The sequence below is a fragment of the Arachis ipaensis genome, chromosome B10 (genome assembly GCF_000816755.2).
Source record: "Arachis ipaensis cultivar K30076 chromosome B10, Araip1.1, whole genome shotgun sequence".
NCBI classification, from domain to species: domain Eukaryota; kingdom Viridiplantae; phylum Streptophyta; class Magnoliopsida; order Fabales; family Fabaceae; genus Arachis; species Arachis ipaensis.
This window is the reverse complement of record NC_029794.2, coordinates 33,869,230-33,879,277: the sequence shown is the minus strand read 5'-3', so window position 1 is coordinate 33,879,277 and position 10,048 is coordinate 33,869,230. Positions and strand designations below refer to the sequence as shown.

Below are 10,048 nucleotides of genomic sequence, written 5' to 3'. Positions count from 1 at the left end.
AATATTAAATATATTTTTTCAAAAAAGTTAAAAAATTAAAATTTCATCATTTTAGGTTAAGTTTTTTTTATTTTGAATAACCAAAAATTAAAAAAAAATCAAGAAATAAAATTCTGTTCTAATTTTTTTTTAAATGCAAATGTCCTTTGCTAAATATAAAAGTCGTCTTCCACATATAAAACAATATATATGTTATTTTTGTCATATTTTAAAAACTTTCTAAGATTTATTTGTCTTTGATATCTGTGGGATTATTTTAGTCACACAATATAAACTCTGGATACAATGTTGATAGTTTATCCAATTTCAACATAGATTGATCCTTTTGAAACCAATGCGTTCTTCCCGGTCTCGGCAAGCGCGGCTATATTTCTTGAAAAAAAATAGAGAGCATTATATCAGGCATTCCTTTCTCTTGGAGAGCTGAAATCTTGTTGAACTATGGTTCTGAAATTGAAATCTTGGTTTATAGACTTTGTTCTACAAATGCTTAAACTGCATCATATCAATATCTAAACTTCTTAAGCTGCTCTTTTAGGTGGCTGGGCAGGTTATTTCTCCTATGACACAGTTCGTTATGTGGAAAAGAAAAAACTACCATTTTCGAATGCTCCGGAAGACGACAGAAACCTCCCGGACATACATCTCGGCCTCTATGATTCTGTGGTTGTGTTTGATCATGTAGAGAAGGTAGCAGCCTTGTTTGCTTGCTTCACAAGTAATATATCATGTAGCAAAATTTCTTCCTTATCTTTTTGTTAGAATTTTATTCATTTATTCAAGAAGGTAGAAAAAAGTCTTCAAGTTCATTGTTCTTGTAAATTCCTTTTCATCGGCTAATACTGATGAGAAAGAACATGAAAATACTGATTCATAACTAAAAATTGTTCACTCTTCATTCAATTTTTTACTTGTTCTATGCTCAACAGAAAACATATGTGATTGTTTGGGTGAGGGTTGATCAATTCCCTTCGGTGGAGAGTGCTTACAACAAGGGAAAGGAACGGCTTGCAAAATTAGTCGCCAGATTACAGGATAGTAAACCGTAAGTAATTCATTCTTGCATATCATCATGCGCCGGTTTTTATGGTCCAGCAGAAGTTAATTTGAAATTTGGATTTGCTTGCTAGTCCGAGGCTGGCTTCAGGCTCAGTGAATTTGCATACTCACCATTTCGGTCCTCCTTTAAAAATGTCAACCATGGCACCTGAAGCATACAAGGAGGCAGTCCTTCAGGCAAAAGAACACATTAAGGCAGGGGATATTTTTCAGATTGTGTTAAGCCAGAGATTCGAGCGAAGAACATTTGCTGATCCGTTTGAAGTTTATAGAGCCTTGAGAGTTGTGAATCCAAGTCCATATATGACTTATTTGCAGGTTTATATGCAACATCCTGATATAATTCTTCATGTAATTTAATTTTTTGAAGTTCAGGTCTTTCATGTCACGCTCTCTATATATTTATCAAACAGGCTCGGGGATGTATTTTGGTCGCTTCAAGTCCGGAGATTCTTACGCGTATAAAGAAGGTATGTTTTTCACAATACTTGATCACTAAGTTATTTGTTGTAAATCTTAATTGAATCATCTTATGTTTATTGAATTACACTGTCATTTTATGTTATAGTGGATACTTATTTTGGTCTTGATATGAACAGAACAAGATTGTGAATCGTCCGTTGGCCGGGACGTGTAGAAGAGGGAAGACACTAGAGGAAGATAAGCAGTTAGAAGTGAAGCTCCTGAGTGATGAAAAGCAATGTGCAGAGCATGTCATGCTGGTTGATTTGGGACGCAATGATGTTGGAAAGGTTTGCAAAATATATTCACTTCTGTAGTGGGAAAATTCCAGCCTTTTTGCATTCTCTTAATCTATAATCTCCTCCTCTATTGGAGTTAAAATTTTATTAAACTTCAAAGTTAAATCAATCAATATAACATTATAGAGTGTGCATATATGTAACTTCAAGAAAATAACATATTTTGTGAATATCAACCTTAGAATATTATCTTGAATCTTGAAGAGGCAATATGTCCGATGGTTCTGATATCGGAAATTCCTTCTTTAGGTATCAAAACCTGGTTCTGTGAAGGTGGAAAAGGTTATGAACATCGAGCGATATTCGCATGTCATGCACATAAGCTCGACGGTGAGAATTGAGAACCATCTCTTGTTAAAGCCAGGATATTATATGATGTTTCATTGCTATTGTGTAGTTTCAACAAATAATATTAACATAAATGCATTATGTATTAAAGGTTTCAGGAGAGTTGCAAGAACATCTTACTTGCTGGGACGGCCTCCGTGCTGCTTTGCCGGTTGGAACTGTCAGTGGGGCACCAAAGGTTCATAGTTTTCTTGATATCTATTTGACAATTTACAATTTTTTTTCAAGCCTTGGATGCTCTTGAAATGCATGTTCCAGAAACGTCTACAATTCATGCTTTGGAGGTCCGTTGCTTCTGATGATGCATACTTCATTTTAACTTGATGGCTTGAGCATGCAGGTGAAGGCAATGGAGCTAATTGATAAGTTGGAGGTGGCGAGGCGAGGCCCTTACAGTGGAGGATTCGGATACATATCTTTCACCGACGAAATGGACATCGCTCTAGTTTTGAGGACAATTATATTTCCAACCACAGCTAGGAACGACACAATGTACTTGTACAAAAACTTGAACCAACGCCACGAGTGGGTCGCTCACCTTCAAGCTGGTGCTGGTATAGTTGCGGACAGTGACCCTGATGATGAGCACCAAGAGTGCCAAAACAAAGCTGCTGGTCTTGCTCGCGCCATCGACTTGGCCGAGTCAGCATTTTTAGACAAATGAGATCTCTGGTTCCTGCTATGACTATATGTTCTTAGAAATCAAAATTTAATAAACATCCAATACAAATAGGATTACAGTACGTTACAGGGAAGCTCCATACATAATTTTGAAGTTCCTGAACAGTACTATGCATGTTGGATGAGAGCTCTTTCGTTTGTCTTTCTATACAATACATAGATGTTTCTTTAAATTAATACCGATAAAATTGTATTACAATTAAGTCATTGCTTTTGAATGTTTAAGATTAAAATTAAGAAGTTTGTAAATTCTATTAAAATAAAGTCAAATTTTAAACGTATGGCTATCCAATACCCTTTCTATCTTAGGCTCTCAGGGAAGTCACCATGCATTTACAAAAAGATATAGCTAATGGATTGAAGATAATGAGCCAAATTTCCATAAAATAGAATATTAACCTCAGCTTGTTTCTGCCTCCATAACAATGACATACAAGCAATCTACCTAAATCAGAGATACCCATTACATGATGTTACATCACTTTCAATAAGCTTTACATAAGTAGAAGCAATGTTAGCTCCATATGCAAATCCGATATGGCTGAAACTAAGGATAAGAACACTGGTACTAATTTGTAGGTATATGCAGTTTCCTATGTGAGAACGTAGAACAGTTTACCTGCCTCTTACACTGGCAGGAGACTGGCCACATCTCTCGCTGCCTATATCATCATCTACTTCACTACTATCTAAACAAAGACCATTTTGGTTTACACTCACTTCAGAACTGGCGTTACTGCTTGTAGCATGAGGAGATCCTGAAATGCCTGAAACACTAATTGTTCGACCACGCTGAGGACCTGACCTCACGCTATACAAAGAAGAAGCTGGAATGTTTGTCATTAATGGCCGTAAATTGCCTGGAATTGTTCTCCTTATATCCTATCCAATGAGAAACAAGTAAATTGGTGAGAGAAGGATTATATTGCTAGAAAAAATCTATCCAATTCAATAATTAAGCAAAATCATCATAGAATGGGAAATGGATTCTCTCAATTGTCAAGCATAATCTCTCACTATACACTCTTTAAATAAGACTAAGAGAAAAAACATGAGAGAGAAGATATTATATCGTAAGAAATCGCTTGACAACATCAATTGAGAGAATCTATTTCCAAAATAGAATGAAGGTACTTTGATGCCATAAAATCTCTCAATCTTGAAATGCCATGCACTCACTAATTAACTACAGATTGCAGCATTGAAATTTTTAACATAGTTATTTTCATCTAGTGCATAAAATGTTGGGAAGATACATACCATGTGCCTAATAGCCATATCCAAGGACTTCTTTGAAAGTGTTCTTCCAAAGCCCGAGCTATCTGGAGATGAAGTGGACTTGCCAGACAAATTACTAAGGGGAGAGTTTTTGTCATCAGACATTGGTGGTGCTAGTTTTCGCATATTTATTACCCTCTCGACCATTTTGTTCCCTATTACAACAGGACTGACATTATCATTCACTTTGGAATGCCCACGGCTAACTGCTGGCATAGAATTTCCGCTGATGTGAGCAATTCCATTGGATGATCGCCCCCTTGAAGGAGAACACGATTGCCGTCTGGGTCTTCCAGTGGAAGCAGGCTCAATAGATGAAGACCGAGAAGTAGGTGCTCCAGGCCTGCCCCTAGTTGCTGACAGTGGCCTATCAGGAAGTGTTGTCCTTAGGTTGGGTGGAGCATCAAGTGAAAAACCTGGCATTTCAGATGGCTTCCATGGTCTAGATCTCACTGTTGGTGAAGTGCCACGTGACGGTACCGGCTTTGATGTCACAGGAGCTGGCTGCCTTGATGTCACAGGGGCTGGCTGCCTTGATGTTGCAGTAGCAGGCTGCCTTGATGTTGCAGAAGCTGGCCTGGAGTTTGAAGGAATCTTAATTGAAGACGAAGAAACATTGAGTTCACTTGATGGTGTCAATGGTCGCCGAGTAGGGGTAGATGCTCTTGATGTGGACCTGGAAGGAGGCAAAGTAGGTCGGCTAGTTGGTGTTGATGATCTTGCTGTAGATCTTGACAAAGGGGTAGAGGATCTTGATGGAATGGTGGATTTAGCTGCAGGAGTTGCGATCTTAGTAGCAGAGGTGGAAGTCTTGGTGGCAGAAACTGCCGACCTGTTTGTGGAAATTATAGTCTTGGATGTAGGAACTGTAGTCCTAGATGAAGATAAAGTAGCCCGAGTAGGTGTTGAAGGCCTTGATGGTTTTGAAGTTGTGGTCAAGGTAGGACGGCCAGTAGGAGTTGCAGGCCGTGATCCAGGACCTCCTGACGAAGATGGCCTCCTTGTTCCACCACTTGAAGAGCTCAATGGGGAGGAAGCTGATTGTTTAGATACTAAGTTTGTCCTGCCAGCAGGCTCAGACTGAGGATTTGCCAACTATAAAACCACAAGGAAACAAATATAAGGAAAAAAAAAAAAACCTGAAACTAAAACAGACAACCAAGCTTTATCCCAGTTCGTGGCATCAGCAAAATAGAAAAATCAATGGCATTGGACAAATGTTTCAGCAAAGCACTAAAAGAACCCTACTTTATTATTTAAAAAAAAAAAAGAGTACAACAATAGAGCATCAACAATTTTCTTATCCTTATAAAAGGTAAAAACCAAGACTTATAAATTGACTCGAAGATAACAATGAGATCAATGCATATTTGCCATAGTGCGACACTCAAAGCAAGGGTTCTTAGGGAATACATATAATAAGTCATTTCTAGTCAAGCATTTGACTATACGGTAGAAAAACAGAGAAATTTGCTTGCACATTTTTAAGCAAATCACCTTTTTCAGCTTAAAGTCAAGTTTGTCAATTGTCAGGATACTGCAAAATAATGACATTCAAACAGAAGTTCACTCAAAATACGAACTTATAAGGAAAATTACAATTTCATTAACAATGTCAAATCAGACACAAATGGTGAATGCCTGCCATTTGATTGATAAGACAATTCACATGATCTGAAGTAGCTGCTTACTCTAGATTTTACTGCTGTGGGACGTGCAGCTGGAGTTCCAAGCTGACTCATAACAGTCTTTCGAGATTCCATCTCCAGAGATGGAAAAAGAGGAGTACCAGGAGGAGTTAAAAGCCTGAAAAGATTTACAATAACCATGATAAGTGTCAATGCAAACAAAAATCATCACTAGCATATACATAACTTAAACAGGCGAAGTCAGTAACAAGTGTAGGAGGACAGATACTAAATTACATGTGGTAACAGAAACCAGCAATATTAGTAGCAGGATTACCTATTTAATTTCCAGATAGTTTAATTAATTTTGAAGCTTTTGTTATAAGTGGTAATTTGGTCAGTTTTAGAGTTCTGATGTCTTATTTGTAAACCCAAAAGATTCTTAACTGTGCTAATGGGTTTCGAATTGCATTCTTAACTGTAATTTTGGGACCAATAAAAGAATTAAGCTAGAAGGTCATGTTATTGGAAAGATCTTAGCAAGCATGGTAAAGCCTAAGCGTTGTCCCAAATGATTCATCCATTGTATGGAGACCTTCTTCTTGAATCTTGAATGCGGAATAATTAAGAATCTGTTGCTTTCCAAATTGGCTAACAAATTCATTTCTCATCAAAGCATATAAGTTAGCCATATGCTTCTCAAATTTTATTATGGGGACTGCCAAAAAATCGACTAACAATGCCTTTATCATCATAATTATGAAAACTTAAAAAGTGGATAAGCAATTGAAAAAAAGTGTATAGTCAAATAAAGAAAAAAGCAAACACAACCTCATCATCCCAACCTACAACTAATTCTTAACAGTTTTTAAAGATCTTTTTAAAAAAATTTTGAAATTCTTCCATTATTCTACATTATTCTCTATTTCTTTGGGAGATGAACAAGAACTCAGATTCATCTTTTGAGAAAGAATTGCACAAGCTGTTGTTGCTTCCAAGTTGAATTAATCTTTTTTCAGATATCAAGAGCTTCATTTTATCATTTTCTCAAAGAACATAATGTGTGCTGACTTTTTGTGAAGAATTTCAAAGCTACTCACTTGAAGAAAGTCACTATTTATAATCACATCAAGCCTTAAAACAAGCAAGGTTCAAGGTGGAAGGGACATCACATCTAGTTCCCCCAAAAAGGAGGAAACTCAAATAACAAAATCAAAATCCATATACTTATAAATATGAAATATCTTTTGGTGAATATGGAAATGAAAGCAGGCAACACCAACAATGGTACCGTGTATAACTCAGAAAAATATGACAATAGTGCAAATCTATGCAAGACAGGGTCGAATACCGGCAAAAAACACTGTTAAATTGAAAAACAATGCTTAGGGATCTAAGGTCCCATAAAAAGGAAAAAGAAATGCCAACAAAAGAAACTTAAAACTCCATAATTGACACTAATAAACACAATGGCAATTGGCAAGCAAGATAAACGCGTTGGATAAAAATTAGGCAAGCCATAAATAGAAAGGTAAGAACATACCAGTCATAATCATTTTTATCATTTTCAGAATTGAGAAAATCATCAGCACCGGTCTTCCTCATAGGTGCCGGCGTTGATGAAGAAATGTTGAATATTGGAGAAGTACTCAGATTCGAATTTGAACCTGCAAACCATTAAAGAAATTACTGAGCATTATGCTGTTCTTCACCAAACCTCGAAATAATTACTTATCCAAGTTCAAAGGCCACTAATCTCAGTCAACTAAAGTCATCTAAACATTAGAAAATAATTAAAAAAAACAACGAAGAAACTCTGAACATGAAATCTATACCGAGAGCTGAATCGAACTCTTCTGAGGTGTGAAGCAGAAGATCGTTGCGCTCCTTCTCGCGTTTCTTCATCTCAAGGAACAATGCGAGTTCCTCGTCCTTCTCTTTCGCGGCAGAAGAACCCCTCAAACCCCCAAATTGTTGCTGCCTCTGCTTCAATGCACCTTGCATTTGCGATTCTTGAGCCCTGAAACTGCGATTCATCTCCTAAAATCGAAAACTCCACGAACCCTAGGGGCAAAATAGTAACTACAAAAAACCCTTCTAAAAAAGCCCCAATCCAAAAGCCACAAGAACCTAACTCACTTCTCTTTTTCCTTTTTCTCGGTAACGTCACCCGAAAAGAAGGTTCCAACAACCGAACGCAACGTAGCTAAAAAAAAAAGGAAAAACTGAAACTCTTTTACAGTCTCTAGAGAAGAAGCGTTGGAGCTGAAACCGCCATTGTCGCGTGGCGAAGGTGAGAATGAGAAGCGCGTGAGAGAAGAGAGAGATCGGGAAACGTAAAACTTTAGCTAACCGGTGAGGAGAGAGAGAGATGAGAGTGAGAGAAAGGAGAGAGAGGAAGTGGCACTGTGTTGTAATTGCAAAGGAAGGTTGGAGGGCAAGATTGAGAATATAGGATGAACAGAAACTGTAACAGCTGTTGTTGGTCCTGTCTTCTGACGCCACGTTTTGCGTTGGGGTGTGTAATTACAGTAGTACCCCTTATGCTGTATTCCTTGTTTTGAATTTTAGCAATGGTGTGTCTTTGTAGCCATTCGCATTCTTGTTTATGCCCGTGAGACGGTGAGAGAGTAGGCTTTGACGAATAGTCTTAATTGTTTTAAGTAAAACTTTTAACCCCGCCAAAAAAAGAAAATAAAAAATAGACAATTTATATTTATACGAATAAAACAAATAGTCAATTTTTGAATGAAAAATATATAAATTTGGATGTACATGTACTTGCGTTTAAGAATTCGATTAATATATAACCAGTTATAAATAAATCAATTTTAAAGTCCAGTTTGGTAAACAATTTAATTTTAAACTCTTTTTAAAAAATAATTTAAATAATAAATGATTATATTAAAAGTAGCTTATAAATAAGTTATTTTATATTTTGATTTTTAATTCTAAAAATATTTATTTTTTAAAAATATGATAAAAAGTATTAGCATTATGAGAGAAGTCATTTTTTTAACTTCTCTATAAGTTTTTAAATAGCTTCTTAGAAAGTCACAATTTAGTTTTGAAAATTGCACCAAACATTTATATTACTACTTTTCATAAGTTAAAAACTCAAACAAAAAATTACTTTTAAAACTTTTCAAACCGTCCTAATTTTGTTATTCAGTTTTATCCTATTCAGATCACTCTCTCGGTTATGAATAGCATTTTCTGTGTGTAACTGTGTATAACATTAACATGTATACTGAGGGAACCCGGAAAAATAAGGGTTAAGTACTGTTTTGGTCCCTAAAGTTGAACGTAAAAATCGAAACCGTCCCTCATCTAATTTTCGATTTAGAATCGTCCATAACGTTTTTTTTCGTATTAAAATCATCCTTATAATTTTTTTTGGACAAAAATACTCTCACCACTACCAACAATTACCTCTTCCACCACCGCCACAACTAGCACCAACACTACCGCCACAACCAGCACCAACACCACCACCAACACCAACACCAACACCACCACCAACACAACAGCAAACAATAAACAGAGATCAATCAGCAAACTTCTTCCATCAACAGCAAACAACAATTCAGAAATCAAGAAATTCAGAAATCAAGAAAACCAACAACAATTCAAAAATCAAAACAAGAACAAAATCAATCAATCAACAATGACTCAACAAATCAAAGATTCAACAAATCAAGAAGCAGAAGAAGCAAAAGACGAAGCAGAAACAGAGATCGAAGCAAGAAGCAGAGGCGGCAAGGAGCAGCGAAGCGTTTATTCAAAAGGACGATTTTAATACGAAAAAAAATGTTAAGGGCAATTCTAAATCGAAAATTAGATGAGGGACGGTTTCAATTTTTACGCTCAACTTTAGGGACCAAAACAGTACTTAACCCGAAAAATAATTAATAATGACAATATAATTTTCTCGAAATTAGTTAGCTTATTAAAAAAATAAAATTTAATTACTCTGTTGTTCTCTATAATTTTATGAAAATTTTAATTAGGTCCATATATTGTTTTTCCTTTTAATTGAGTCCCTGCACCAAATTTGTTTTTCAATTAGGTCCTTTTTGATAGTAATTGGCTTAATTGTATAGGAATCCAACTAAAAAAAATTGATGTAAGAACTCAAATAAAAGGAAAAAAAGTGTAGGGACTCAATTAAAAAAATTAGTGCAAATACTCAATTAAAAGGAAAAAAAGTATAGAGACTTAATTAAAAATTTTGCGAAACTATAGGGACCAACAGAGTAATTAAACCAAAAAATAACAATCTAAACAATCTAA

At 36.0% G+C, this 10,048-nt stretch overlaps 2 protein-coding genes across 3 annotated transcripts in view; one reads left to right on the top strand and one right to left on the bottom strand.

Annotated features, from left to right (window-relative positions):
- LOC107622863 (anthranilate synthase alpha subunit 1, chloroplastic) overlaps positions 1 to 3,261 on the top strand; it is a 6,546-nt gene extending 3,285 nt beyond the window's left edge. Inside the window, exons 4-11 of one of the 2 annotated variants that reach the window (XM_016324917.2) lie at positions 539 to 690; positions 930 to 1,045; positions 1,131 to 1,377; positions 1,473 to 1,529; positions 1,659 to 1,811; positions 2,070 to 2,150; positions 2,260 to 2,346; positions 2,509 to 3,261. In XM_016324917.2, the coding sequence (XP_016180403.1) occupies positions 539 to 690; positions 930 to 1,045; positions 1,131 to 1,377; positions 1,473 to 1,529; positions 1,659 to 1,811; positions 2,070 to 2,150; positions 2,260 to 2,346; positions 2,509 to 2,832 (1,217 nt within the window). In that variant the 3' untranslated portion in view covers positions 2,833 to 3,261. Of the gene's footprint in view, positions 1 to 538; positions 691 to 929; positions 1,046 to 1,130; positions 1,386 to 1,472; positions 1,530 to 1,658; positions 1,812 to 2,069; positions 2,151 to 2,259; positions 2,347 to 2,508 lie in introns of both variants that reach the window. The other variant, XM_016324918.2, reaches the window with a different exon arrangement.
- On the bottom strand, positions 3,237 to 8,384 carry LOC107622862 (mucin-5AC). The gene is made up of 5 exons (XM_016324916.2): positions 7,591 to 8,384; positions 7,299 to 7,422; positions 5,819 to 5,933; positions 4,110 to 5,222; positions 3,237 to 3,731 (listed from the first exon to the last, which is right to left on the bottom strand). The coding sequence occupies exons 1-5, from the start codon at positions 7,790 to 7,792 to the stop codon at positions 3,465 to 3,467; spliced, it is 1,821 nt and encodes a 606-aa protein (XP_016180402.1). The 5' UTR covers positions 7,793 to 8,384; the 3' UTR covers positions 3,237 to 3,464.

Bases quoted from the DNA above. Each gene is read 5' to 3' on its own strand.
- LOC107622862 (XM_016324916.2), bottom strand. From the start codon at position 7,792: ATGAATCGCAGTTTCAGGGCTCAAGAATCGCAAATGCAAGGTGCATTG. The intron at 5,223-5,818 runs GTAAGCAGCTAC...GTGGTTTTATAG, and splicing joins CCACAGCAGTAAAATCTAGA to TTGGCAAATCCTCAGTCTGA. The intron at 3,732-4,109 runs GTATGTATCTTC...CTCATTGGATAG, and splicing joins ATATGGCTATTAGGCACATG to GATATAAGGAGAACAATTCC.